We start from the raw sequence: 27,964 nt of genomic DNA, 5'->3' as shown, positions 1-27,964 counted from the left end.
AGCTTTATAGACTGTTTGGGCATTTTATAAAACCTGCTAATACCCGTTAATATTATGTATTATTTGTAATGTATATAAAAAATACTGTATTTTTTGTTCGTGTCAGCAGAGGCAGCAGGGGGCGCTGATGTCACGGCCTGGACGCAAATCACGTGATCTTTATTTACGGAAGTAGGCACGTCATCAGCAGCAGTCGTTGTTCAATCATTTCTTTTGTTTTGTCCAACGTTTACCGTGTGTAATACTTTAAAATATCACTCGTCGCTTTAACTGACGTCTGCTCGGGGCTCATAAGAGCGCCTGGAAACGCAGTCAGCTTCTGAATCGTAGTCGGTGCAGTTGGTAGTATAGCTAGCTAGCTAGCATGAAAGCGCAGAGATGAGCTTTTTTTAGTTCCTCTTCTTCGATCATGTTTGTTTCTTTGTCCGTCTGCTTGTGTTTGCAGACTATATGAAGTCGGTACAGACTGTTTACATATAGACTTCCGTGTTCTTTCTGCCGAAACATTGAATAAAGCTGCGTGATAGCTTGCTAACTCAACGTTAGCAACATGGGAGCCGAACAGAGTGGAGATGCGGAGCACAAACACTCCGATTACAGTTCATCGGGTAAGACTGCTTTCTATCGCAGTTATTTGTGTTTGTAAGTTAGCATTTTGTCTCACTGCCGTCTTCTATAAAAGTCACATTTTACTAAATTCCAATGATGGAGTAAGTGCTTAAAATGAAAGCAACATTACAACGTAGAAACGTTTACAGCCAATTGTATCTAACTCTGCATGCACAGTGATTCAGTGCAGGGTTAGTTAGGTAAACTAAGAATAATGTGTTTATTTAATGATGTTGTCATTGCAGTGGTGCCATCTCCTGCAAAGCAGAAGGCAAAGATGGATGATATTGTGGTGGTGGCCCAGGGGACGCAGTCAATGCGGAATATCCACAACGACCCAGATGTCATCAAGCTTCAGGAGATACCAACCTTTCAGCCACTTCTGAAAGGTGTGGATGGATTTTAGGGTGTTTCATTACGGAGTGCTCACCCACAGCAACGCCTCCGTAGTCTCTGGCAGATGTTGTGCATGTTAAATTACAATATGTGAATTGAATATGTGGAATATAATTGATTTACCAAGATCATCAAGCAAAAATGTGCCGAGCATAAACAGGTATGAGCATTTACAGTGTAGAAAATAAACTGAAAGGAGGTGCATGTGACACATGAGTCTTTTTTAGCCTCTCTTCAGTTATTTGTTGTTGTTGTTTTTACTTGTGTGGAGAATTTCTTCCTATTTTCAGCTCATTTTCAGGGCTCTAATTTCACATTCTGTGTATGGAGGTTGTTTTCTTTACTGAAGCACATTAGCACAGTGCTAGAAGGTGGATAATGAGCCAGATTTCCTGTGTAGGCACACTCCTGAAATAGCAGGATGGGTACTTCTGTCAGATCCTGAGCATCACTAATTGCAGTAATTAACAAGTGTTATGGTTGTGTCAAGTGTTACTCTGTTCCAACATGTTCTTTCTTTACAGGAGTGCTGAGTGGCCAGACGTCACCCAGCAGTGTGTGTCTGGAAAGGTTGGATGCTACTCAGGTCTTGCAGCTCTGCATGAGGTACCAGGACCACCTACACCAGTGTGCAGAGGCTGTGGCTTTTGATCAGAACGCCCTCGTAAAGAGGATCAAAGAGGTAAGGCAGCACACACTGTGCCTTACATGCAAGTCCCTGTTTGATTTCCTTCGAGGTGATACATGTGTCATTAAGAGTTGTTGTGTGTCTGACTCGCAGATGGACCTGTCAGTGGAGACGTTGTTCAGCATCATGCAGGAACGCCAGAAACGCTACGCCAAGTATGCCGAACAAATACAGAAAGTCAACGAGATGTCCATGATCCTGAGACGCATTCAGATGGGCATCGATCAGACGGTGCCTCTGATGGAGCGCCTCAACAATATGCTGCCTGAGAGCGAGCGCCTGGAGCCCTTCAGCATGAGGCCAGATGGGGAGTCTTCCTCCACCAAGTAGTCTCCTGTAAGCAAACGCAGAGCTTTCATTCATTCCTCTGTTCGGGAGAAGGAACTGCAGGTCAGTCCCGCTGCTGGGAACAGAGGACTTTAGCTCTTGCCTTGGTCAACCCTCTGGATGAAGAACTGTCATCGTTATTAATTTATTTATCGCAGGAGGTTTCGCTGAACACACATCAATGCACATTAGACACATTTTATAGCGTCAAAGCTGCCCAGATCAACCACTAAGTTCTGCTGCAGGTCTCTGAGCAGCTCTGAAGCCGGTGCCAGCTTACAAAAAGCTCCATCTAAGCGTACACTAACTGTACAGCCGACTGCAGGGGATCGAATCAAAGGGAGTCGTCTCTGTAGGCTGAGATGGGATGATTTCCGTATGCTCCATCCTGCAGACGTACTGCTTATTTTCCAGGGAGAACATCCAAAAACTCCTTTTGGAGACTCTTGGACATCTCTTGAAGAGAGCTTCAGATAAACATCTTGAACCTCACATTATTAATATGTGTTGTTTGTTAGCCTCATGTTCATCTCGCTCCCACGCCATATGTCTCACTCCCATCCAGGAAGCGCTTGTAAGCAGACAAAGTGTTTGCTGTACAGTATCTGTGTTTTATTTTTGGAAATGATGATGATGAAGATTCTCACAGTGAGAACTGCGAAGGATCACTGCCACTGGGTTACATGGGGAGCATAGATATGCTGTGCAATGGGACTAAAATCCACCACCTTCTCAACCGGGAGAGAGTCGTTTTAATTTATTTGGATGCTTTTACTGAAATGTCAAAACTGTTTACAGGCCTGACCGAAAAGAGCACACTTCAGCACAGTTTTAGCCGATTAATAAAGCAAATGAACACCAAATTTCAGTTTGTTTGTAGCCAGATGTCACACATCACACCAAAGAATCATCCACAAAGCTGTGTGTCATATTGAACATGTCATAATTCATGCTCTTCAAGCTCGTAGGGTCAGTAAGAAGGTTGCAGTTCTGTGTGTGGAATTTAAAAAATACAATAGTTAAAAAGAGAAAAAAAATGTTGTTAATGCAGCCGCAGTGGGCATGCACGTCCACTGGGTGGTGCCAAACGTGAAGTCTGTGGTTTTCCTCATTGTTCTAAAACAGTTTGTTTGACAGAGGCAGAATGGTTGTGACTCAATCACAATGTGTCATTTTACAGATATTAAACAGCCTGAACACCTGTAAGACCAGCTGTCCTCGCTTCATTATGTCTGCTCTCACTCTGAGCATGTGATTCGACTTCTGACACCCTTTTAGCGTGTTGTGAAACTTCTCTTCTTCGATATGCTCAGTCCTTTTTTATTGTCATCATGCATACTCATACTGGATACCATAATGAAGGAAAGGAGCATTCACACTGAGGGCCTCAGCATTCGACCATCAGTTATTATAGCTATGATGACATCTTTGTGGGACTAATAAAGGGTTCTTAATCTTTCTTAATCTTAATCTTAATCTTTTGTCTGTCGCCTCAGGGCAAGAAGGTTCCCGGTTCGATTCTGACTGGGTCCTTTCTGTGTGGATTTTGCATGTGCATGGGTTCTCTCCGTGTACTCCAGCTTCCTCCCACTCCCACAATTTTTTTTTTATAATTTTCTTTTATTAGGCATTGCGACAGTATCCATGTAAAGTGCATCAGAATACAGACAATACATTGGCAATCATGAGGTAGGCAAAAAATAACATGTACCATATTAATATACTTGGCATCTACAACCTCACATTTTATAACAGTCGTCGAACCAAAACCCCTGGAACAGTAGACAAACAAGCAGATGGAGAGTGGTGGCCAGCCACAAATTTACCTACACTATATGGAGTTAAAAAAAACAATAACAATGATACAACAAAAGAAAACCACCAGATTAGGTTAATATCAGTTAGGGGTAGTTGTTGGTAGATTTGCCTTTTTAACAAGTTTCATAAAAGGTCCCCAGATTCTCCAAAACTTGTCGGAGGAGCCAGATAACGACAGTCTGACTTTTTCTAACTGAAGAAAGTTTAACATGTCTTGAGTCCAACGGGGATGAGAGGAAGGTGCCCTTGATTTCCAGTTGAGTAGGATCAATCTCGAGTGGCAAAAGCTCCTACATCTCTACTGGCAGTGGAAAAAGAAGACGAGGAAGGGACAACTCCAAAGAGTGCACAGAGAGCCCACTCCCACATTCTAAAGACGTGCTAGGTTAAACTGCCCGTATGTGAGTGTAGATGACCCCGTGACCCTGCACTGCAGGACAGTGGTTGGGTGTTTTTTGTGAAGTTTTCCTCCTTCTAATGGAATCTTGTGGCTTTGCAGGCTTGGTATCAAATTTAGGAACTGCAGCATGATCAGACTCTGCTTTGTGTGTGTGTTCTTGGGTTATCAGCATCACAGAAGCCCAGAGGCTGGATGTGTCCCTTGAGCTTTACAGCATGCACTAGCCTTAAAGACCAAATCAGAATTAGGGATTAAAGGATTTCACCCAGAAAAAGGCGAGTGCCTCCTCTCTGGATTCAGCAGTGGATGAGGAGCCTCCCCCCTCTCTTGAAGCTGGTGGAGTCTGATTAGAATTGTGTACGTTGTTGAATTTTTCATCAGTGTATAAACACACTGAACTCAATTACACCTACAGGAGGATCCTCCTCTGGCTGGCTGGCTTTGAGGTAAAGAATTAGTCCAGTTCGTTGACATACGGGACAAGGCAGAGACAAGTTTCTTTTGAATTTAAAGTAGAACTCCTTTGATATGTTATCGCCTTTCATGTGTAAATTAAAACGGCTGAAAATGTCTTAAATGGCCTTGGGGGTATTGTTTGAACATTGGAGCAGAAATGGAAATTGTCATTGCGTTGTGCGGGGAGGAGGTGTAAAAGTTCCTTGAGTCTTTGTAATGAAGAGCAGCTCCTGACGCTCAGAGCTGGATATTAACGCCACCAGATGATACAATGCGATCTGCCACCAGGAAATTCATTCTCTGAAATGAAAGAGAAATCCAATTTCCCCCTGTATACTTCTCATTTGAATATAAATCAAAGGCTGTTTTTTTTCCTTCCTGTTTGCCCCAACTCAAAATTAGAAACATGAAAATAAGTCGAGGCTTCTTATCCCTGTCATCTTCTGGGTTGAAGCGCAAAGCGGCGCTGGCTCTCAGCGATAAGAGTTTTGGGATTGGGGAAAAGAACTCTTTAGTCAGATGAAAACATGTTTATGATATTTGTTTCCTTCTGGAAATGTTCATAACAAGAACTTTCTAGAAATACTTTTAACTTGATTTAAACAGTCAGAATTTCATTGACATCTCATCAAGAGATAATGATACATTTTCCCAGACATATATGGGACTCTGGTTCCATTTATTGTATCATCACTATCGGAGCCAAAAGATGGTGGAGAAGTTTATTGCAGGAGTCTTATAATGAGTCATCACCCCTGCAGTTATCATCCCTCCACCCTTATTTTTTACACTTTTTGAATATGTTGTTTGAACCCTTTGGCCAAACATGGCTGTGTGTTCTCAGATGTGAGTTCCTGCAAGATCCACCCACAGAGGTCCTGAACACATCCTTTACAAACACCTCAACCAGAACAGCAGCAGAACTGAAGACGCCACTCTGTCGAGTCTTTAAAGTCTTTTAAAAACAATCCTTGAATCCAGTTGCCTCGATTGAAACTCTTGGAAACTCATTGTAGTGTTAATCTGTGAGATTGTGTTACATTTTTTCACATTTGATTTTTTTGGTTCTTCTGTTTGTCAAACAAAAATGTGAACTACTCAAGGGCCTCTCAAGCAGACACAGCTCAACCCTCAGAACCATGAATATACAGTGGCAGTACACAGAGGTTAGCATGCTGACTTTTCAGGTATCTTTTTCCATACCGATATTCAAAGCTCCTCCACTGCTCCTGAGCAGGTGGACAGCTGTAAACACTCATACTCTGAGGAAAGGAGAATGGCGTCCTTTAGATGATTGCCTGCATTGACTCTATTGACATCCATCCTGTAAAAGTACCCAGCGCTGCTTTTTTATTTGGCAGCCAGTCACCTACCGACAGACCCTCCCTTTTGAGCTGCAGCCAAACATTATCCCTCACACTGGAGACATGAGTTGTACCTCAGACCGGCTCTCTAATAAAGATGAACAGCAGTGCTCTGAAGGGCAGAGACCTGGACTGACTTCTCCTTCCATTGCCGTGTTCAGGAGGAGGAACGGATGTTAGCTTCAGAACACCCTGAAGGATCGAGTTCATGGTCAGTTTGGCTTGTATGACAGAGGTTAAATCAGATCAGTTGATGTATCTTGATGATTCTGTCTGTTGTACTATGAAACATGATGCTTTATATCCTCTCAGTGCAGCTTTTAAAGCAAAAACTGCTCCAGTGATCGCGTGTTCTGGCTAACGAATGGTTTTCTGGCACTACAGGTGTGTGTTGGTGACTAAAGTTCTAATGTGGCCTCACAACAGAGATTGTTTGAGATCTTTGAGCCTTCGGTCAAAAGTGGGATGTGTGAGACTCGCATGGTGATTCAGCGCCACCGGGGGCCGCCGCCATGAGATCCAAGTGACAGCATCATGTCTCATCTGAGGCAGCCTGTAGCCACACACACAGCAGCTCATCACAGCGGCTCATGATGATGTGCACAAAGGCCGGGGGTCAATGTTTCTTTACGTCTCAGTGGTCACACTGTCCAACCGAAGGTGCTTGACTTTGGCTGCACTGGCTCATCAGTAAGTGCAGCCCGGCAAATGTGTAAACCACATTCCCAGGTGGTTTAACTTCACTCGTGACTCCGACAAGTGAGTCAGCAGCAGCAGGCGGCGCCAGGCCACTGACTGTAGTGTTACCATGCTTATTTCAGCTGTGAAGTCGGACATTTTAACATGGAGGACTGTGGGGATTGACTCACTCTCTGAGCTGGCCTCAAGTGGCCACTTGTGAAACTGCACTGTTTTTGACACCTCCACTACTCCTGGAGGCTGCTGGATATGTCAACATGAATAATAGTCACATTGAACTGTGGAAAATGGAAAATGGAAAAACTGGAATTTTATGACCACTATTAAAGTGAGAAACAGGAAAACAATATCCCGTCCTGGAAAATAATCCCCATTGGATGTTCAGGGGGCAGATAACGTTAGAATGACAGAGTGCTCAGAATGCCCCACAGAGCTGCAGGCCTTTGAATGCACCACAATCCATGACTGTCATGTTTGTTGTAGATGATGTGAAACTGGCTGCTTGCCTATGTGTACGATGTTTTTTGGTTTGAGAAGACATCCCCAACCTTCATACCAGACAGTGTTGCCTTGCTGTTTTATTTTGAAAGGTCCTTTTCACTTCCTGTCTGTTTGTAATTGGTTGGCCTGCCCTCGTTAGTTTCACCTGAGTCTCATTAGCCACAGTGGAGTCACAGTCACGTCTTTGTCTTTTGTTTTGGGTTTACATTGGCAGTTTTATGTGGACTAAGTTTTTTTTTTAATTTAGTCTGCCTCCAGTGTCCTGCAGCTGGTCCCCACCTTTTCAACACCTGAACAGTGAGAAGTAAGTTACTTGCCCCTCTTTCTTATCTCTCATCCTCTGTTCTCTATTAGCCTGCATAGTGACAGAAATGTTTTTTTGCATTTAGAGCTGGTACAGATGCAGGAGGACCTTGTACAGACAGAGAACAAGTATCACTACATTGTGTTAGAAGCAGTGTAAACAAACAGGGACTGCGCACGTCTTCTTCTGGTGCATTTGTGATACACTGTTAAGCAGCACTGTTTCCCTTTGGGAAGGTTCCTCAGGGAAATTTGGGTACCAGCAGCAATACAACACCGACAGAGCAAGAGTTAAATAGAATTAAATAGAATATAGTACAGTAGAAAATAAAAGATAAGAGGAATTATGTACAAACATTGCACAGCATAAATGGTAATGTGATATAGTGCAGTACTCTTTCGACTTTACCTTATTTTATATTTCTAACCTGTTGTTTGAGTATACATGGAGAACCTGGAATGAAAGCAATTTCCCCCTGGGATCAATAAAGTATTTCTGATTCTGAATTATGTACAAACATTGCACAGCAGCATAAATGGTACAGATGGATTATTGTGAAATTATTATACGTGTGTTGTATCAGGCAGGCTGTACTCCTCCCTCCTTCTCCCCCTCCTGCCAAAAGCAGAGTTGTAAAGTTTGATGGATCGGGGGACAAAGGAGTCTCTGAGTCTGTTGGTCCTGCTCTTGGGGAGGAGCAGCCTGTGACTGTTCAGGCTCCTCTGAGCGCTGATGATGCAGAGGATGACTGGCATCGTCCACAATAGCCAGAAGTTTTCTTAGTGTTCTCCACTCTGCCACTGTCACCAGGGAGTCCAGCTTCATGCCGACCACATGCCCGCCTGATTAGTATGTCCAGCCTGTTATTACACCTTTTGTTTATGTTACACCCCCCCAATCAACATGTCCTCAGGTAAAGACGCCACATTTGGGCAATAATGCATCAGCCAGATACGCCACATGATTATGCTAATGGACCATACATTTTACCTGAAACATGACATTCTGCTGCTGTGTTTACCTTCACACATCACATGATCCTTACTGTCATCCTGAACATGGGAGCGATCAAACCTCCGAAGTCAGAGTAAGGAGGTGGGTTGGGGATGGTGAGGGTGCATGCAGTGTGGTGGACTTTCACTCTTAAGGTTCAAGTCCCCCTGACACCGCAAGCTGTTTTATTTTTTAATTGTGGCTGGAGTTAGCAGGGTAAAGGGTAAAAACAATGAACAGAGCTTCCGTGACGTCACCTGTTTCTGAAGAGCCGTTTTGAGGCTCGGTGGGAGGCTCTGGGACGCTCTGACCGCCGCCATGTTGGCAGCGTCACGTCCGCCAAAACTGGACAAAGAGGGGGAGCACGATCGAGGAAACTCGCGCTGTGATACGTCAGCCATCTGCCTACAATTAAAACGAGTGAGAAAAATTCACCCCCTGTACAATTGACACTAGAGGAGAACCCATCATTTGAGACCAGAATTTTTTTATACCAGACTGTAAACGTGTTTATTTCTGCTGTGAAGTCGGCCATTTTAACACGGGAGTCTCTGGGAAATGACTCGCTTCTGGAGCCAGTCCCCAGTGGTTGCGGCGTGAACTACAAGTTCTGACACTTCCGCATGGTCTTCAAGTCTGAGCCCCGAAGGCTGCCGCTTGCTTAAAACATACAAATTCATAACATTAAACACATTTTATAAGGATCCTGTCACACAGCTGCCATTTTGGGCTTCCGTCCGAGCGAGCTCCTGCCCCCCTGAACACACACTCACATGCTCACATGTTCACAGACTGAAGTATCATCCTCATGTTTCTTTGTTCTGCTGGTTAAAGGAGTTGATGTTTCAGACTTTACTCGGGTCTCATCCAAATTTAGCCTGCACATGTAAATGAATGTTTCATCAGCTTCCCTGAATTCACACCGAGGCCTTGACACCAACATAATGTAGTCTAAGTAAACGGGAAGCAGAGCTGAGTTGTGTGTTGTAAAAGGCGTTTGGCCATTTTTATGAGGACTGAATATATTTCATCCATAATTCATAGAGGAGTGGAGGAAGCCCCGGCGAGACAGGAGTCCATCGCTGCTCCGCTGTGATCCGACGTCTCAGATGAGTCAGACAGACGAGCCACCGGGAGCTCTGCTCTGTCTCTGTCTTACTCTAAGATATTTTATAGAGCTGCTGTTTTGTTTTCTCCTTGAATAACCGATGGCTACAAATAAATGTACGTATCCTCATCAGTGCAGCACAAACGGGTCAAAAAACAAATGGATTTTAATGTTAGAAGGAACACAACAGGGGCTTGTTGTGGTGACAATGCATTGTTCATTTCAGCTTCATCTAACAGAAAACACACCTACTGCTTCACTTTGAACAAAAACAAGTAGGAGGAATTCATTATTTGTTTTTATTCATATGCAAATACAAACGTATCCTCTAGCAGAGCGCCCTGCACTCACCTCTGCGGCTCTGTGTGGGCCTGAGTTTGGGGATGGGGGAGGAGGTGTGTATGTGTGTGTGTGTTGCGGGGCATCGTCACATCCTATATCAATTATGTTGAGTGGTCTCTTCACATTGATTAGCAGAAGCACATGCTTTGTTGTAGAGGCATACAGTAGCCTGGATGGGTCGGTGTACGTCGGTGAAAATGCCATGGAGAGCCCTTCAGGTCCGAGCAGAGCAGAACACGAGGAAGGGAGGGAGGGAGGGAGATGTCTGTTTACATGGACAAATGGCTGATTCAGGCTGCCTCTGTTAGCCTGTATGATAATAAATTGTAAAAAAAATACCTTGTTGTGCACAAATTCCATTAAAAGCTAAGAAGGAAAAATAAAGGAGAGGTGCCTCTGGGTGGACAGGAACCAGGAACTCCTGGCTGAAAGTGCACTGAGACTTGCTGTGGAGCCATTTTGGAGTTAGTCCTCAAACTATTACTGTATTACTGTAATAAAAGTATGTATGAATCCTTTGCAGCTGTAGGATTAGCATGCAATCCTTTGCAATATTTAATGATTAATTGGCTCCTCTGTAAACTCGTCTCCTTGAAGTGCACATCAGTATCCTGCAGGCTCATATTTAACCCGTCTTTGTGCTTATGTTTTAAACCCGTCACTGAACGCAGCATCTCATTTCAGAAAATGTGACCTGGAGACACAGCAGAGGGGGACTTCGGTCTGCTCCTGCAGGTGAAGACGAGCTGTCCACCTCTCCTCCACGCGGCCGCCTTTCATCCTGTTCCAGCAGGTTAAAATGTGAGTAGCAGCTCAGTGAATATGCAGCCACACCGGGAGCTCCTGCAACCCTTCAAATTATCCGTTATGAAATATTCAGACCTCTGCTCTGCGGGGACGGGACCGACACACAGCAGGAGCTGTGACGGCTGATTGGGCAGCAGTAGCTGCATTCACCTTTTTGCACTGACAGGGCTGACATTAATGGATATCCTTCACACCTTTCAAGCATGTAATTATAGCGCAGGCGGTTAGAAAATATAGCAATTGGCAGTTTAGAGAGTGGAGCATTGTAACGAAGTGAACTGTTATCCATTACCTGTGATAAAAATAACACAAAGAAACAAGTGGCAGCTTGGAATTGCAGGGGATGGCTGACTTTAATCACAGTGTTAGCCAAACATGTGTGAGGGTTGAATAATGCATATGGGGTGTTTATATATTTGTTTTTGAAAGCACATTTCAAAGCAGAGTCGGCCAGCTGATGATAAGAATCAGCAGAACTGCAGCTCTGTAGAACTGTAGATGTAACTGCAGCCTAAGAGACTGCAGTTCTAGAAGAGTTGCAGCCAAGTTTTGTTTGATAACTTTCTCTGGAAAGAGTTTGGTTTGCTTTAAGCTACTGTCTTTGTCCTATAATCAATGAGCTGACTGGAAACAGGAGCAGCACACATAACCATTTGAGATCAATACACTGAGTGCTCTGACAGGTTTTTAGGCAGAAGGATGCAGGGTTTTGTTAACATCCATTTTCACCGTGCAGAACCGAACACCTCCTGAATCTAAAAACAAGGTGTCCACAAGTGATGTGTCGGTCGTGAACGTTTCGTTCAATATGAACTAATCTTTATATGACTCGGGGAGCAATGAGTCATGTCAGTGAGTGATTCGTTCTCTCGCCACACGACAGGCAGCTATAAGCTCAGTGGGCTGGACAGGAAACAGAAATGATTTGTGCGCGAAATGATTCGCTCATCTTCGGGTCCTCGTTCATTTGTCACGTGACAGCTACTTAGTCACTGCCGCGCTGTTAAACAACAATGGCAGGGAGGATGCAGGACAGAAGTCACTGTATCGTGTTGTGTATTTGCTCTCCTAGGTTTTCACATGGTTTGAATTGCTTGTGGTAGTTGTGTATTATACTTATACTATACTATTATACTTGTCAGCTGAAGCAAACTATGTTGTCTTCAGTGTTTGAGAAACATGGCCTTTTTTACAATGCCGACAAGAGGGACACAGCACCACCTGCTGTAAAAATGAACAAAATGATTCACAAAAAGATTCGTTCAATTTAGTGTTCGAGAGTAAAAGATCTGAGTTGTAAAAAGAGTCGAACTTCCCAACACTAGTGTTCACCTTCACTTATTTATTGCTCTATTCTACCATTCCTTTATTCACGGACTCACAGCCTGTGTGTTAGACCACTTGTGTTTGTAAAGTGTGTTTACTTCGGTGTCATCGTTTAAATTACAGCAGTGTTTTTCATGCGATATTAACACTCATCATTATCATCGTCTTCTTTCTTTCTGCCGCAGCCATTCGCTGCCACTCATCCTCCCGCTGAGTGACATAATCCCGACATAAAGCTGTTTTGGTGTTTTCATGTTTGCTTTCAGTGTATTTTCATAATAAGCACCGCATTATATTCTCTGTCAATCACCTGTCTCTATCACACACACAAAGAAACCATGCCAGAGACGTGACAGAGAAAATGCTCAGCAGTCACAATTTGCTTTTATTCAGGCTGCTGCTGTTATTTGCTGGAGCAGATGCAAAAACAAAACAAAAATCTCCCGTGAATCAGTTCGTCAGCCAGAAAGAGTCAAGTGAAGTAAATGCATCTTAACAGACTCAGATCTGCTCCTGCTGTGTGAGGACATCACGTACCTATGCACACAAAAATTAAACTAAGCGCCAACAGTCGTCACCACAATAAATAATCCAGACAGATGAATAATTATGGCAAGAAGGATCAATTCCAATTCAGACCTTCTGACAAGCTAATGGATGGTGCTCGGCTTCTGCCGTGGTTGGTGTAAAGTGCTGCCGGCCTGCGTGGAAAAAAGAAAACAAGAAGTTTCTATGATCCTTAGCGCTACCTCGGTGTTTGGAGATGTGATGATGAATGGAGGTGATGAGGGAAAGTATCGACTCTTTCACCTCGCACAGTCACTGTGCTCATTGCACACCTTCAGGTCCGGTATCAATGATTCATCGCAGCAGGTTTTGAGTTGATGCTAATTTCAGTAGAAGCAGAAGAAGGACTCCACTACATCTAAACCTGGTTCAGGTAGATGCCATCTTGGAGCGTGAGCTTGCATACCTCCCTGTACACCACACATTTGATTCAAAGTTGGTGAAATTGATGAAGCACGGAGCTGCAGTACAGAGAAGTATCTTCCTCCCAAACATCCACATCAATCCAATGCTATTCCACATTAGCGAGCTTAGCTCACATTGCTAGTTATGTGTCCACATTAGCTATAGCAACTAGGGATGTCCCGATCAGGGTATTTTTTGCCCTCGAGTCTGAGTCCAAATCATTAGATTTTGAGTATCTGCCGATACCGAGTCCCGATCCGATACTTTTAGGGATCTTCTACAAAGGCAAATAGCAAGTCACTCGTTGCAGTCATTTGTGCAATCCTGCACCTTTGCACCATATAGATGATACTGCATCACAACTTTGCCTGTTATTGCAAGCAAATCTCGTGTGTGTGTGTCCAGTGCGCTTCGTGCTGACTGTTCATCGCTGTGGCATCGACAGTGGATTTCCACATGTGCGCTGCTTCGATAAAACGGCCCGCAACGCATTGCCGCCAACTTTAAATGCTTCAGCCTTCCTAAGCTACGATATTTCACACACGCAGCGACTCATTGAGGTCTCGAACCCAGGACCTCTCGCACCAAAGGCAACTGTCATACCCCTACACTACAAGACACAGAACCACCCTGCACAGAAGGCGTTAACTTTGACAGCCCTAATAAATACATATCCAAGTCCTGATCGGGAGGTAACGTCCGATTCTGATAGAGTCTGAAATCACGTAATCGGGCCCAATTTCAGATCATGTGATTGTATCGGGACATCCCTAATAGCAACCCTCAAATTTGGGATTTTAATCAAACTCTGTGATTCCTTCAGCACTGCCTAACATGAAGCGAGCCTGCAGTCAACAGTGTTCATAGTCAATCTTACTGCCAGAAGAAGGAAAAAGAGAAATTGCACCACAAAGACTGAAATAAAAAAAAACATTTCCAGGAACTTCAGAGGCTGAGAAATGAAGCCAAAACAGTGCAGCTCCTCAAGTGACCATCTGAGGCCCGCTCCAAAAGTGAATCCTGAGAAACCTTCATGTAAACAGGTTCCGTTTTACAGCAGCATGTTTACAGCCTGTCTCAGGCCTGTCCGTCTCTGTTAACAGATGTTATTCCACAGAGTGCCTCAGACAGAGCTCTCACACCATGAATCAGAGTAAAAACATCCACTTTGGATTCTGTGCTGTTACTCGTTCTCTCTCTGGCTGCGAGGCTTGCTGTGCTCCAAGTTGTCATAGTTCTTAACTTTGTTTGGCAGCTAAATATGATAAGATCTTCTTTCTAATGCGCCCCAGATGGTGGAAAAAGTCATTTGCATCCATTATCAGGGAGACAAGACGAGACTGTGTCAAACTGCTCGAGAAGATTCAATCTTTCTCTCTCTCCTCACCCTCCTCCCCCATTTCCCTTCGACTGAAGTGTCATCCCCCGACCTGAAAACGCTCTCAAAGCAACTTGAACTTTTAAAACAGTTCATTAAGACTTGTTCTGACACATCCAGCACTGATTTCTCAAACAGGAAATCCATATTCATATTTCAGAGAGAAGAAGGTCACGACGCACAACACCCAGAGACCAGTCACCCGTGGATGTCTTTGAGCGAGACTCTGCATCGCCTCATCAATTTTTAATTGATTTATTCATCATCTTCATGAATTAGCTTAGCTTAGCTCATCTCAGAAGCACACATGAATATCTGGAGTACACCCAGCAGGTCAGCTGACAGTCCCTCATCAGCGCGGCTGCTAATGGTTGCAGGTTGACGACCCGGAAAGCTGATGGGAATTTTTAGCCTTTAATAAAGTGAACTGAATTTGGCAAAGTTTCCTCTACAGTTCTACAGTAAATAATGGCTTTAATCAGCCGTGTGGAGACCGTCGAGGCGCTGATGGCCCTGCTGGGCACGAAGGCCTGCTTCCAGTCTGAGCTTTGACAGTTGCTTCAGGCCCGTTACATAACCACTGTGTTGTCTCTCACTTCATCTTAGAGAGATGCTGCTGAGCTACTCCGGCTAAATAAGTCAGTATTTACTAATTTATTGCCCCTCCAGCCTGCAGTGTAACCGGACTAAATGAAAATACAAACATAGTTTCATGATTTCGTTTTTTTTTATTATTTATTTAGCCTTTATTAAACCAGGTTTGTCCCATTGAGATCAAAGATCTCTTATACAAGTGAGACCTGGCCAAGGGGCAGCGCCTTAGTTACATTAAAACAAACAATAACAGATTAAATGAACAACATTAAGACTTGCTCACATAAAACATTTGCACACAGACAAGGTACTCTGCAGATTTCACCAAAGCCTTAAACTCATTCAATGTAACAAGTGTTTGCAGTGGAAGTTGGGACTGTAATTTATTCCAGGCATTGGGTGCTGAGAACCTAAATGCCTTCATGCCCAGTTCAGTTCGAACTTTGGGGACTAATAATTGCAGAACATCCATGCAAATCTCTGCTCCTAAAAGAGGCCAAAGAGACCAGCAGTCAGAGAACCTCATAAACAGCTCTAACGAGAAGCACACATGGCTCCCAAGCTGGACAGATGTTCCTCTTTAATTCCCTCCTCTTATTAAAGCTGCTGCTCTCGACTTTGGCTGATGCTTCCAGGAGTGTTGCGGTTGCAGCGTGGACACTGTGTTGGCAACGCGTGGTGTTACACGGTGTGATGTGAATGATTTAGGATGCTTACATTTTAAAACAGCTGCAGCACATTTTCCTGAGACCCAAACATGACAACAGTGAGAGCTTCTTCACGCCTTCATCTCCTGTGCTGCCATTAATGTGGGCTTCACGCTAAATTAGAACAAATATCACACAGGGACGTGGCGGCGTGCTGGATATATGAAATCTACATTTTAAGGGGCTCGAGGTCTAATTATAATTTCAAATTGGCAGCTTGACTCCCTGGCCCTCTTTCAGCTACGAATCCAGTTTGAAGTGATCATTAAAGGCTGCATCCACTCAAATTTCACTCTCATCTCAATGATGCTGCCTGCATACATATATAGTGCAACATTTTCAACTGTAAATGTAACATAATATTCAACCGAAGAAATAATAAGGAAAAAAATTTTTTGAATTTTTTTGAATAAATGTGTGGTGATACATGTCGGCTAAGTGTGTCTGACGGGTGAACGAGGGGAAGCTGCTCAGAACTCTGCTCTATAAATGTAAATGTGGGATCTTTTAGCCTTGATGTGTGCACCGTTTGATCCACCTGATGAAATCTTCTTTAGATTCACATGTTGTATGAAGGAGTTTCAGGTTTCAAAGACTTTTGAAACTCACCCTGCTTGGAGCTGCTGTCACGGTCACCTTCGCGCTGTTTCTGAAAACTTGGCTGGAGTTTTTTTCATGGGCATCAGAATGTGACAACACGGCACAAATTTCATACTGAGAATGTTGCCAGACTGGGCTGTAGTGTAAGTGTGGGCATGCTGGTCCACTCGTGTGAAAGCGTCTCTGTTAATTAATTAATAAACTTTGGTATAATGTCAAGTTTGATGCGTGCAGATTTGTACGTTGATCAATTAGTGACTCGCAGGTGATCGCAGGCTACAACGTACATCAATATGCAGGGAGGAGGAGGGGGTGAGAAATTTATCTCAGGTTATCTTTGCTGACAACAGCCGTTGTGAAACCTGCCCCTCACAGTGCGACGTAAGACCACCGTTTTAGAGCCACGACCAAAGATATCTCCACAACTCTCCTATGATAGTCGTCTTTCGTCTGAGCCCAAATTCACACGCTGTATACTCGGCATTAGCCACTAATGAAATGATTCTTGCTCCATCTTCATGTTTCCAGGCCACATGGAGATCCTTTGCATTGCTGGAACTTCTGTCTCCACTCGGTGCCTTCAGTTCTTTAAATGCATGGCACGGATCCTATCTTTAAACAAAATGCGTTTTTAAAAGCAGACACAGTCCATAAACCTTTTTCCACCATCAAACAGCTCCTTGACCGATGCACACATTTCCCAGCTTTTAGTCAATAATCAGTGACCAGAGGTTACCATGACACTGCACTATAAATATGTTTTAGGGTTAAATATTCCACATTCTTCTTGCTATTCTTGCTATCGGGTAACGCGATGTATATTAGAACACAGCCCACAATGCATGTCTTTCAGCTTAAGTAGAACCATGAATCAGCCTTAAAGCTGATTGATTGATTGATTGATTGATTGATTGATTGATTGACCTATTTGAAACCATGTACAGTCTGGAAAGGACACCAGGGAACACAATGGTTGAAGTACTGACCTCTTTGGTTAAAGGAAGCAAACAGAAGTTCTGTGCTTAAAGGCGAGGAGCACTCGTCTCCTGAGCTTTTAGAGCAACATGTCCGTACTTCCTGTGTCAGATTTTGTTTGGTGTGGATAAAGGGTTTCACTTGAAAACATTGTGTATTCACACATCTTACATGCAGCAGGCATGAGTGCGTAGATGGGTGTGATGCTTTGCCTCTTTAAGGCAGACAATCCTAACGGAGAAAAGAAAGAGGGGGGTGAGCGAAAAGCAGCGGGTGCAGACGCACTCTGTTTTGTGACACCTTGTGGTGAAGAGCGAGGGGGTGGCAGAGTTAGAGAGAGAGGGGGGGAGGGCACCACTGGAGAGAGAGAGAGAGAGATGGAGAGCGAGAGAGAGAGAGAGAGAGAGAGATCAAAGCAAAGGAAGAGTCAGAGGAGGAGAGAGGAGGATGAGAGGCAGCAGCACTGCAGAGTGAGCATCCTGCCTGCTTCTCCCAGTGTTTGCTTCACTTTTCCACAGAGCTGGTTGTCTTCTCTCCTCCTGTGTGAGTCATGGAAATGATTTACTCTAGGTGAAGAGAGCGAGCAGCAGAAAGCCACAGATATGAGCCGTGGGCAGGTAAGCTTCTCTCTGCTTCTCTCTGCTTCTCTCTGCTTCTCTCTGCTTCTCTCTGGCATAGTTTGCTTCTTGTATCCGTCTCCAGTGAGGATGAACTTGTGCAGAGTTTGGGTCTCCTTCCTCTGCTTCAGCCCACCTCTCTCCTCCCAGCTGAGGGATAGTTTGTATGAAAGTGTGAAAGGCACGCTGCAGCTTCTCTCTGACAGTCGGAGCAGCGTTTAGTGCCTCTGTGTTGGCAGGCGGACCCGCTGGAGCTGAGGGCTGGAAGAGGATGAGAGGGAGATGAGTCAAATCTCTTGCTTGAGGGGTTTGGAGGGTAACGGCATCAGCAGAGATGATTTCGATCTGTAGCAGAGCTGAAAGAAAAAAGATAATCCTGCACGAGTAAGCCCTTCATGCTGCTTGGTTTTGGAGGTTTAAGGGAGAACCACGCTGCCTCCAGCCCCCTCCATCCACCCCTCCCCTCCAACTCCTCATGTCCACTCTGACTGAGGTGCAGGTGATCAGAGATTTGTGGCTCAGCCCTCTTGACTGACAGCTGAGCTCTATCACAGCTCTCATCATGACTGGAGCTGGTAAACTCTGCAGCTCGGCTTTGTGACACAAATCCCTGTCCGCTCACTGATGAGGGAACAACCTGCCTTCATCTCACGGCTGGATTAGAGTGATTTACTGTTGCTCCGCGTCAGCCCGCTTGTGTTTGTGTGAGGTTTGACCTATAATGGCACCTAATGGCATCATATGTCATATCCGAGAGGACGCTGTCAGACGGGACGCTCCTGCCAGCCACATCCTGCTGTTATTATTAATGTTAGCTCTCCTCGTGACCCCCATCAAAGCTACTACAGGCAGAGGTGCTGGATAAGAATTAATGGAGCCCTTAAAATTAGAAACTACATTTATTGAGGAGAGGATTTACTGTCAGCCAGAGTGCTCCTCTGTAAAGGACAACTCCTCAGGATGTTTTTATCTGTGTTGGCCAGCTTCAGCACAGGCTTTGATTGAATGTTCAAAATATTAGGGTCATCGCCTCCTCATTGATCTCCAGGCCCTTTCTCCACATCCTCGTCGTGTTCCAGCTTAATAATCCTTTGCATTGATTAGTCTCTTGACCTGCATCCCCTCTGTTGTGATTGGCGTAGGTTTGATACAGGGAATCAATAAAGGAAAATGGCTTTCACCCGGATCGACCTCATCTGTGTGCATTGCTGAAAATGTCTCTGACAATGTTTTTTTTTTTTTTTTTTTTACATCCTCGGCGGACAGCGACTTTAACAAACGCCTGACTCTACATTCAAAGTTTCAGACTCAGGGATCGATAAACAGGCAGAAACAATAAGAGGGAAGCAACGCAGCTAGTAAACAAAATGATCAACCTGTGCCGAGACAGGTGCATCAACAAATCAGAGTCACTTGGTTAACTGCATAGCTATTGAGCGAGCAGAAAAGATTTTTTTTAGAGAGTGCACAGATTTTATGTGCACTCACCTCCAAACCTGCTCGAGCCGTTTCCTCCTGAGAGCATGAAAATTTGACCAAATCACATTACGCTCTCAGATCTGGTGATGCAGAACTTCCTGCGGCTGTAAAATCTGTGCAGACTTACAGGATTCTGAGCTGATGTGGTCCTAAGATTCCTGCTTCTCTCTCAGTGCTTTTTATAATCAAAGCAGTCTCCCGAGAACCTGCAGGGAGGCACCGATCCAATTTGTGAGATGAGTATCAGCACAGATGACCTCACTAACTGGATTAGATATTGGCCATGATATCACCCAATCCATATTAAATGTACACTTTTCTTTGTCACTGTCCTTTGAAAGTTAACAGCGCAATTTAAATAAGGATGATGATCTGATGGTAAGAAAGAAAAATGGCTCTTTGGGCAGCATGCTAATTTCAGTAGACATCATTAGTGTCGGGTTGTAAACATGACGTGTTGCCCTCAAGTGGCCATTCAAGGAACTGCATTTGACATCATCATCATAGCTGTTTTTTTTTAAATTCTATTAAAGGTAGGGTAGGAGATTTTGAAAACTCAGTGAATCAGCCAGATTTCAAAAGTTAACAAACGCCCCTTTTTCCTTTGGAGCTCACCCCAAAGCCATGCCTCCCAATCACATGGACGTGCATTAAAGGTAGGGTAGGAGATGTCATTCTAAAGCACGTTTTGTTAAATTAGTGTAACTTCTCTTTATAATCCAATAGCAACCCATTAGTTCAGCAGTTTCGCATTAAAACGAAGAATATGAATCATCTGTGGAAGCTATAAAATGCTAAAAACATCAGCCAATCCTCCGGGTGGACCCTGCACGGAGTATTGGCTGGTTGTCACTCTCTTCCTGCTCTGCGCGCACCAGAGAGGTACGTGCATGATGGCCGAAGTCACAGACCGCAGCTTGTCTTCGGGTAATGCGCGTCCATGTGATTGGGAGGCGTGGCTTTGTGTGAGCTCCGAGAGAAAGGGGCGTGTGTTTACTTTGGAAATCTGTCTGACAAAGCAGGTCGTCCTGCGAGGATTGGCTGATGTTTTTAGTGTTTTATAGCTTCCACAGATGATTCATATTCTTCGTTTTAATGTGAAACTGCCGAACTAATCGGTTGCTATCGGATTGTAAAGAGAAGTTACACTAATTTAACAAAAAGTGCATCAGAATGAAATCTCCTACCCTACCTTTAATAATTGTAGTTTTTAGTCTGTATAAATCTATGAGATTCACTGTTGAATCTCTTAATATCAAATATACTAAATAGACAAATCTGTACCTCCTTATACAAACAAAATGCAGCAATGTATAAATCAAATGTAAGAGATTCAAGTCAATTAAAATAAACCTGTCTAATCTGGCTCCACATTGGAACAATAGTGTTTTCCAGGCCTTCAGCGGTCTGTCCCCTTCTTCAGCTTTCCCTTCAATAAAATAAAGTGTGAAAAATATGGAAGGTGGGTGGACTGCCTACTTTTAAGCAAGCAAGCAAGCAAAGTCTACACGGCCATCTGCTCGCAGCAGAATTTTCTTTTAATCAAGGCTGCATCCTCAGGAACCTCTCTCTCGTTCTCTCTCTCTCTCTCTCTCTCTCGTTCTCTCTCTCTCTCTCATTCTCGCTCTCTCTCTCGTTCTCTCTCTCTCTCTCACTCCTACTCTCTCTCTCCTGCAATTTAGCATCTTGTATTAAGCGGGAACAGAACACACAGCATAACATGTTAGTTACATCAAATCCAAGCTGAAATCCAAGCGTGGCTTTGGAGCCGTAAACAGATGCTCCTCTTTACAAATTAGTCCAGAGACTTGAAGTTGCTCTGTGTCAACACTTCCTCTTTTATTTTTAGAAATATTCAAAGTTTATTAAAGAAGGAAGAAAGAATTAGGTTCAGGTCGTGGTGACTTTTTGCTTTGATGATGTCAGTGTAGAAGCACAGTACTGAAAAAATATGTATAAAACTGCATAGGTTAATTTAACATGCAGGGAATCTGGAGTTGATGCACCACTCCACCACCATGAATCTAGAAACATGCACTAAGTTCATGTAAATGCTGCAACCACCACTGTGAGGCCTGCAAAACCCAGAACTTTGAGCCAGAGTGAGCAGTCCCTCAGCTCCTACCATGCAGTCCTGATCGTTGTGTTTATTTTAAGGGGTGGGTGGGTGGAGACACGGACATGGCACCCCAAAATTGTTCCATCAATTTTCAACCGCTTAGCTCCTCACCCCATCTCTAAAGGAGCGCCCAGCCACCCTTCGAAGGAAACTAATTTCAGCTGCTTGTATTCGTGATCTCATTCTTTCGGTCACTACAACCCAACACAGTACAGATCATGTTCATGTCTCCAGCAGATCCTCAGGCAGGTTGATTGTTGGATTATTTTTACACTAGAAACCAACACTGGTGACACTGGTCCTTTCCCTTCTCTTGCTGGCTCATTAACTCATCTCATGCTTCAGAGTGGTTGCTGCTTAGCATGCTCACATCCCTGGATATGTCTATTTCTTTACATTCTATTGCACAGCTGTGTGTCTGGTGCACTAAAGCATGATCATATTGTGCTGTGAAGTTTTGCCCTCATAAGGACGCTGATCACGCTTGGCTGCAACAAACTCAATCAAATCAGGGCTCACATTGCTCCATTGTATTAATACAGCAGTGTACATGCAGTGAGATGCAAAGTGGCACATAGAATAGAATAGAATATACTTTATTAATCCCTTTGGGAGGGTCCCTCGGGGAAATTTGGGTACAGCCGAGCCTGTGCTGAGAAGACACGAATATACATGTGTTAGAAAGAAGCTGGCGTTTGAAGTTGAGGAGACAACAGAGTGGTAGAGATGGTTAATAATGAGCCTGTGGTATCTGGACACAGATGCAGTGTTTAGGAAAAGAGCTTTTTGTGTTTCTGATGAAGTCTGACACTTAAAGTCTGACTGAACATGCTGTCCTCTGTCTCTAATGGACACAGTTCGTTAGAGGATGTGTGGGTGAAAATGCATTTCAGTCTCTTGAATTATAAACTGAATGTGTCACCGTATATTCTTGTTTTTCTTTTCCTCCCAGGTTGTCTGATTTTTTTTTTTTTTGCGATTGCGGCACTCATGCCCGCCCAGACGGTGAACAGACGGCACCTTCTCACAGACAGCAGCCAACCTGAGCACATCTGCAGGCAGGTAAGTGCTCGGCATGGACAAATCTTTTTTTCACATGGTTAGTGTCATCTTCTCATAAAGTCATACCTTAAATCAGTTCTTCTCAAATATTGGGGCGTGCCCCTCTAGGGGGGCGTGGTGAGGACAGGTCCGCTGCAGCTACAGCCCCGCTCATAGATGCCACAAAAAATGTTTGTCCTCTGGGGGGGCATGACAGAAAATAATTGAGAACCACTGCCTTAAATAGTGTTTTTGGTGTCAGATTAACAGGGAGGATGTAATAAAAAGAGACTTTATTGGACTAAACACACATTTTTTAGAACCTTTGCTCAGACATGCATCCTTTTAAGAGCGTCTTAGAGAGTTAGATTTCATAATATAAATCAAAATATGTATTTTCTCTAAACGATTTAACAGCTAAAAAGTTCCCCTGTGTGTAAATTAAAGATTCATCAAAACAGCTGCTGCTGAAAAGTGACAGTATGAGAAACATTTCAGCTGTTTTCTTTCAATCTTTCTCTGCAACTAAAGAAAAATGACTTCAATAATCATTACTGATGCTGAAAGGGAGAGCATAAATCATATCAGCAAGAGTTTTGAGCATGAATTCCTGATAAAATTACCTCTTTTTAACCTTTGCCTTTGAGAGATTCTTTAGTAAAAGGATGATAAAAGTCTTTTTCTTTGCTTGATGGAAGTGGAGTAAACTGCTTTGCAGTACATAAAAAGCCACAGCAGACACTGGTTTAGCTTATCTTAGCATACCTTTGTCCAAAATAGGTGCATTGCTCTACATATGAGTGTAGTGTTTCATGTCACAGCTTCTTTGTTTGTTCCATTGCTTTTGTCTTGGTGATAATGCAGCATCTAATTAGCTGTCTGTCAGTCTGCTGCTACTTCTACACAAGATTTTAGCACACTCTGCTCACATGTTCTGTTTTCAAGGACTAGAATATAGGTCTCATGGTTTGTTTTACTGGTGAGGACGAACTGAACAGGATGCTCCTGCAGCTCCTGTGTTCCAGTGAAGCTATTTCAGGTGAACTAATTTACAGAAGAGCCACAAAACAATGTTTTATAATATCAAAAAAGTTATTAATTTTGTTTGTGGGAGCAGATAAAATTCAAATTGAAACATTCCTGCATAGCTTCATGCAGGCAGAGGTGACATTTCTCCTCAGGATCGCTGTCTCCGTGCTGGTGATTAACAGGCGGATTTAGTCCTCGGTGCAGTTTCCTCCCGGCTGAAGTGTCGGGGCGTGTTGGTGTGATCGCTGTCAAGCCGTTTCTGATGAAGATCACAGTAATAAGCACTTGAATCCTCACAGGAAGTAACAGCTGTCTGTCTGTTCTTTTTCCTCTCTGTTCATTATTCAGTCACACATGAAGAGCTCAGACCTCAATGCATGAACCATTATTTTTAACACATGAAGGCACAGCAGCCTTCTTCTATTGTTCTTTTACCCAAAACAGCGACAAAGAGACTTTATGACATCTGTGACAGACGGTACAAAACATTAACATTATTAGACTAATGACACATATTATTAATCAATGTCAACTAATACATTGAAAAGGAAGCTGAGACCTCAACCTGGAGGACCGAATCAAACGACCGATCATTTTTAACCTCACGTTAAAACTAGCAGCTTAAAGCAATGAAAGATGAGTCAAAGGCCGGCAATCGACAGGCTCAGAGCTTTGGCCTAAGATTGAAAAGTATATGACCCTAATACTGGGAAGGAAAAAGCCTAAGGCAGACCCAGACCAAGCCTGTTCTAACAGTTCAACAGTTCTAAGAAACAGTCTAATGTGGGGAAAAGGTGCCAAATGTGTGTAAAAAAAAGCAGCCTAAGGCAGAGAAAGAAGCAGCATAATACAGGGAAAGAAGAAGCCTAAGGCTGTGAAAAAGCAACCTAATGGAGAGAGAAGCAGCCAAATGTGGGTAAAAAGAAAAGCAGCCGAAGACAAAGAGAGAGAGAGAGAGAGAGAGAGAGAGAGAGAGACACTGCCTATCTTATAAGACCATTGCATGACACACTACACGACGTGAATCTAATAAACTTTGGTACGACGTCAGGTTTGATGCGTGCAGATTGTATGATGACCATTTACTGAATCGTAGGCGATCACAGGTTACTTCGTACGTCAACATGCGAGGAGGAGGAAGACGTGGATGCGGAGTGACAGGTTGTAGCAGCTGTCACACTGTGAGACAGTCATCCTAAATTTCTGACACCGCTAGAACTCAGCTTGTCTTTGGTCGCAAGATGCTGACAACGGCCGTCATGGAACCTGCCTCACAGGGCGACATAAGACCACCGATTTAGAGCCACGACCAAAGATATCTCCATGATTCTCCTATGGTTGTCTTTCATCTGTGACAGCCCAAAATTGCTCAGTGTAAACCGGGCATAAGGCAGGGAGGCAAAAGCAGCCTAAGGCAGGGGAAAAAGCAGACAAAGGCAGAAAGAGAAGCTGCCTAAGGCAGGGAAAGAATAATCAAAAAAAATCTGCCTCATAAAGAAAGAAGCAGATTAATGTGTGGGAAAAAGCAGCTTAAGTTAGAGAATAAAGTAGAATGTTAAGGCAGCCTAAGGTGGAGAAAGAAGCACCCTAACACCATTACCTGTAATATTCAGTTTACAATAATATGAATGAAATGTCAGGCTTGTTTCCTGCTGGATTCATATCGGTTGATCATCACCTGTCGGCTGAATATTTTGCAGCACTAAGCTTTAGTTTTGTTTTCACCGAACGTGAGCACTGCTCATTAGAAGCTGTGATTTCACACTCTGCTCAGAGTCTGAGTGAAGCTTTTTATCTTGAAGTACAGGATAAAGGTCAAAGGAAAGCAAAGCATCTTCGACAATTACGTCTGTTGTCTGCTGCAGAGTAGCTTTTGGATTTCAAAGGCGTTTGATCTGCCTCCTTCCAACTTTTGATAACTTAGCAGAGGAAGGCCTACAGCAGTCCCACAAGGCTTAATTATCCCTCTGACTGATAACAACCTGGTAAGAGGGGAGGTCGGCCAGGATGGGAACAGGAACAGAGGAGGGGGCGAGCGATGGTAGGATTAATAGAGATTGTGTGATATTACCTGGCCTCCGATCAAAAGACTGTGTTGGCAGGCGGAGCACATAATCCTCTCCATTTCTCTTGTTGATGCCAAAAACCTCTGGTACTGTGTAGCTCAATAAGGCAGAGCAAGATCTCACTGACCGGTCTGCTCCCAATGGGAGTTCTCACTGTAGATACACACCTGAAGGCATGAAAGACACCAAAGACTTCACCATGGTCCGTCAGAGCTCTAAGCTTACACTTATGCTGATGTTTTTTTTTATATTTACTAATTTTCTCAGAGCTTTCTGTAGTTTTTTAATAGCTCCATCTTGTGTGTCCAAGAGTTTAAATGGAGGCAACTGGACTCAAGGATTGTTTTTTGAAGATGATTCTCTGCTCCCCCGACTGGCTTCTTCAGGTGTGCTGCTCCAGGGAGTGGCCAAACGTCTTTAAACTCTTGGACATGGCTATGACCTGGATGAATGAGAGCATCCACAGACATAAGCCCATCTTTTGTTGTGGTTTTTACTCAATTTTAGTACTCGGAGTTTTCAAAAATATAATGCTCAAGAACACAGAGGAGAACTCAAAGCGCAGAAAAATGAGTATTTAAGTTATTTACTTGGAGCTTTTTTTGATATTATTTTAATGTCATAATTGTAGAATAACTTTTTATTGCTCAGATAAAAAAAAACATTCTTTTTTTCACTAGATGGAATTCAACAAATTTTAAATTTTAAAATGAAAACTTATTTTTGATTTAATCTTAATGCTTATTTGCTGTATATGCTGTAACGAGCTGTTTTTTTGTCAGCAAACACTAAAACCACTCCAGCAGACTGGAGCCAATTATCAGGTCTTCAAAGACTCACAATAAATCCTGTCCCCTCAGAAATGGGAACCTCACTGTGCAATCAGACACGTCTTTGTGTTCATGTTTTTTTTTTAAAAAGCGTGTGTGTGCATGTGTGTGTGTGCTTGCCGTCCTCAGTATATGTCTGCTATACTCCAGACAGACACAGACCTGTGCCAAGTTTCTGCAGACGATAGTCCGGTTGTCTGACAGGATTATTGATCGCAGGAAAGTGTGAAACTGAAACAACATAACTGATCACTGCTATGTTTTTAACAGAACACACTTTATGAACTTCTCATATAAAAAAAATATTATTTATACAGTCATGTGTCCAATAAATTATAAAAGAATCAGCATCACTTGTAATCAACGCCACGTACCGAACCTGCATCCACACAGATTACACAGCAATTACAGCCAATAACGAATGACTCATATCAAATGTAAAAAAAAACAAAAAAACAATAACACCAGATTTCATATGAAGATGTAATCCGGTGGAACATACAATGCTGCGTTAGGTGTGAGACATTAAGCTAATTAGGCTGTAAACAATCGAGCGCGCCGCTGCTATCCTCACATCCGCTCTTTGTCTCCATGGGAACGGGTTGCACAGCAAGACGCTCAGCGCACAGAGTATAGCTTAACTTTGATTTAAAATAAAATCTATATCACTTTCTAAATCTAAATCCATACACTTATTTTACTTACTTACACAAAGCTTGAAAAGCAAGAAATGTGTTCTTTAATTAACACAGATGTCATAAGGCCTGGTCCCCACCCAAAGAAACCTGCTTATATTTCTGTATTTTACCAGACTCAGGTGTTAAATCATTGATTTTTCCTACTAAATAAAACACAGCGTGGTCCCCCTGCACACTGAAGGTTAACTTTTACAGACGATATCAAATGATGATATATAATGATATCAGACATTAGAGGAGGTGAGCTAAGTGTCTGTGTCTAATGATTCAAAGATCTGCTTTCACCTCTGTTGGAAAAAGTAATTATGTCAAAGTCATGTGGACGAGCACAGCCTCAGAAAGAGGCACAAGGATGAGACGTGAAGGTTTGAGTGCAGGAATAGCTGGAACGTTTGTTTTCCTGCACTGGAAATGGAAGCTAATGAGCTAAATGTAACTTTATTGATATGTTGTTTAGGGTTTCCAAGGTCAAACTTGAGCAGTTCTTTTAAAGCTTTAAAGCACTGCTGTGGTGTTTCTCAACATCTAACCGACACTCAGCTTCTTATTTGAGTCTGTTTGATATGATTATTTCTTCAACTTGTAAGCAGTCAGACGGTTGAAAAGAGCTGTTGAGAGAGAAATTTTGTCACAATTTTAAGTATTTACGAGCACTTTATCCAAAATTCAGGCACCTTTCAAACACAACATGAGAATTGAAGCATTTTTATGAATTTGAATC

General features: G+C 43.3%; 2 protein-coding genes across 2 annotated transcripts in view; both read left to right on the top strand.

Moving 5' to 3' along the window:
- The first annotated feature begins 162 nt into the window (after positions 1-162).
- borcs5 (BLOC-1 related complex subunit 5) lies at positions 163-3,226 on the top strand. The gene is made up of 4 exons (XM_028431131.1): positions 163-608; positions 855-998; positions 1,530-1,687; positions 1,787-3,226. Exons 1-4 carry the CDS (start codon positions 551-553, stop codon positions 2,021-2,023), a joined length of 597 nt encoding a protein of 198 aa, XP_028286932.1. The 5' UTR covers positions 163-550; the 3' UTR covers positions 2,024-3,226.
- A 19,373-nt stretch (positions 3,227-22,599) lies between these two features.
- Positions 22,600-27,964, top strand: part of LOC114451716 (alpha-1,3-mannosyl-glycoprotein 4-beta-N-acetylglucosaminyltransferase C-like) — a 31,391-nt gene continuing 26,026 nt past the window's right edge. Inside the window, exon 1 of the mRNA XM_028430524.1 lies at positions 22,600-22,641. The gene's annotated coding sequence lies outside the window, so the exon portion shown is untranslated. The remainder of the gene's footprint in view (positions 22,642-27,964) is intronic.

The sequence above is a fragment of the Parambassis ranga genome, chromosome 19 (genome assembly GCF_900634625.1).
Source record: "Parambassis ranga chromosome 19, fParRan2.1, whole genome shotgun sequence".
In the NCBI taxonomy this organism is placed as follows: domain Eukaryota; kingdom Metazoa; phylum Chordata; class Actinopteri; family Ambassidae; genus Parambassis; species Parambassis ranga.
This window is presented reverse-complemented; position numbering and strand designations above follow the sequence as displayed.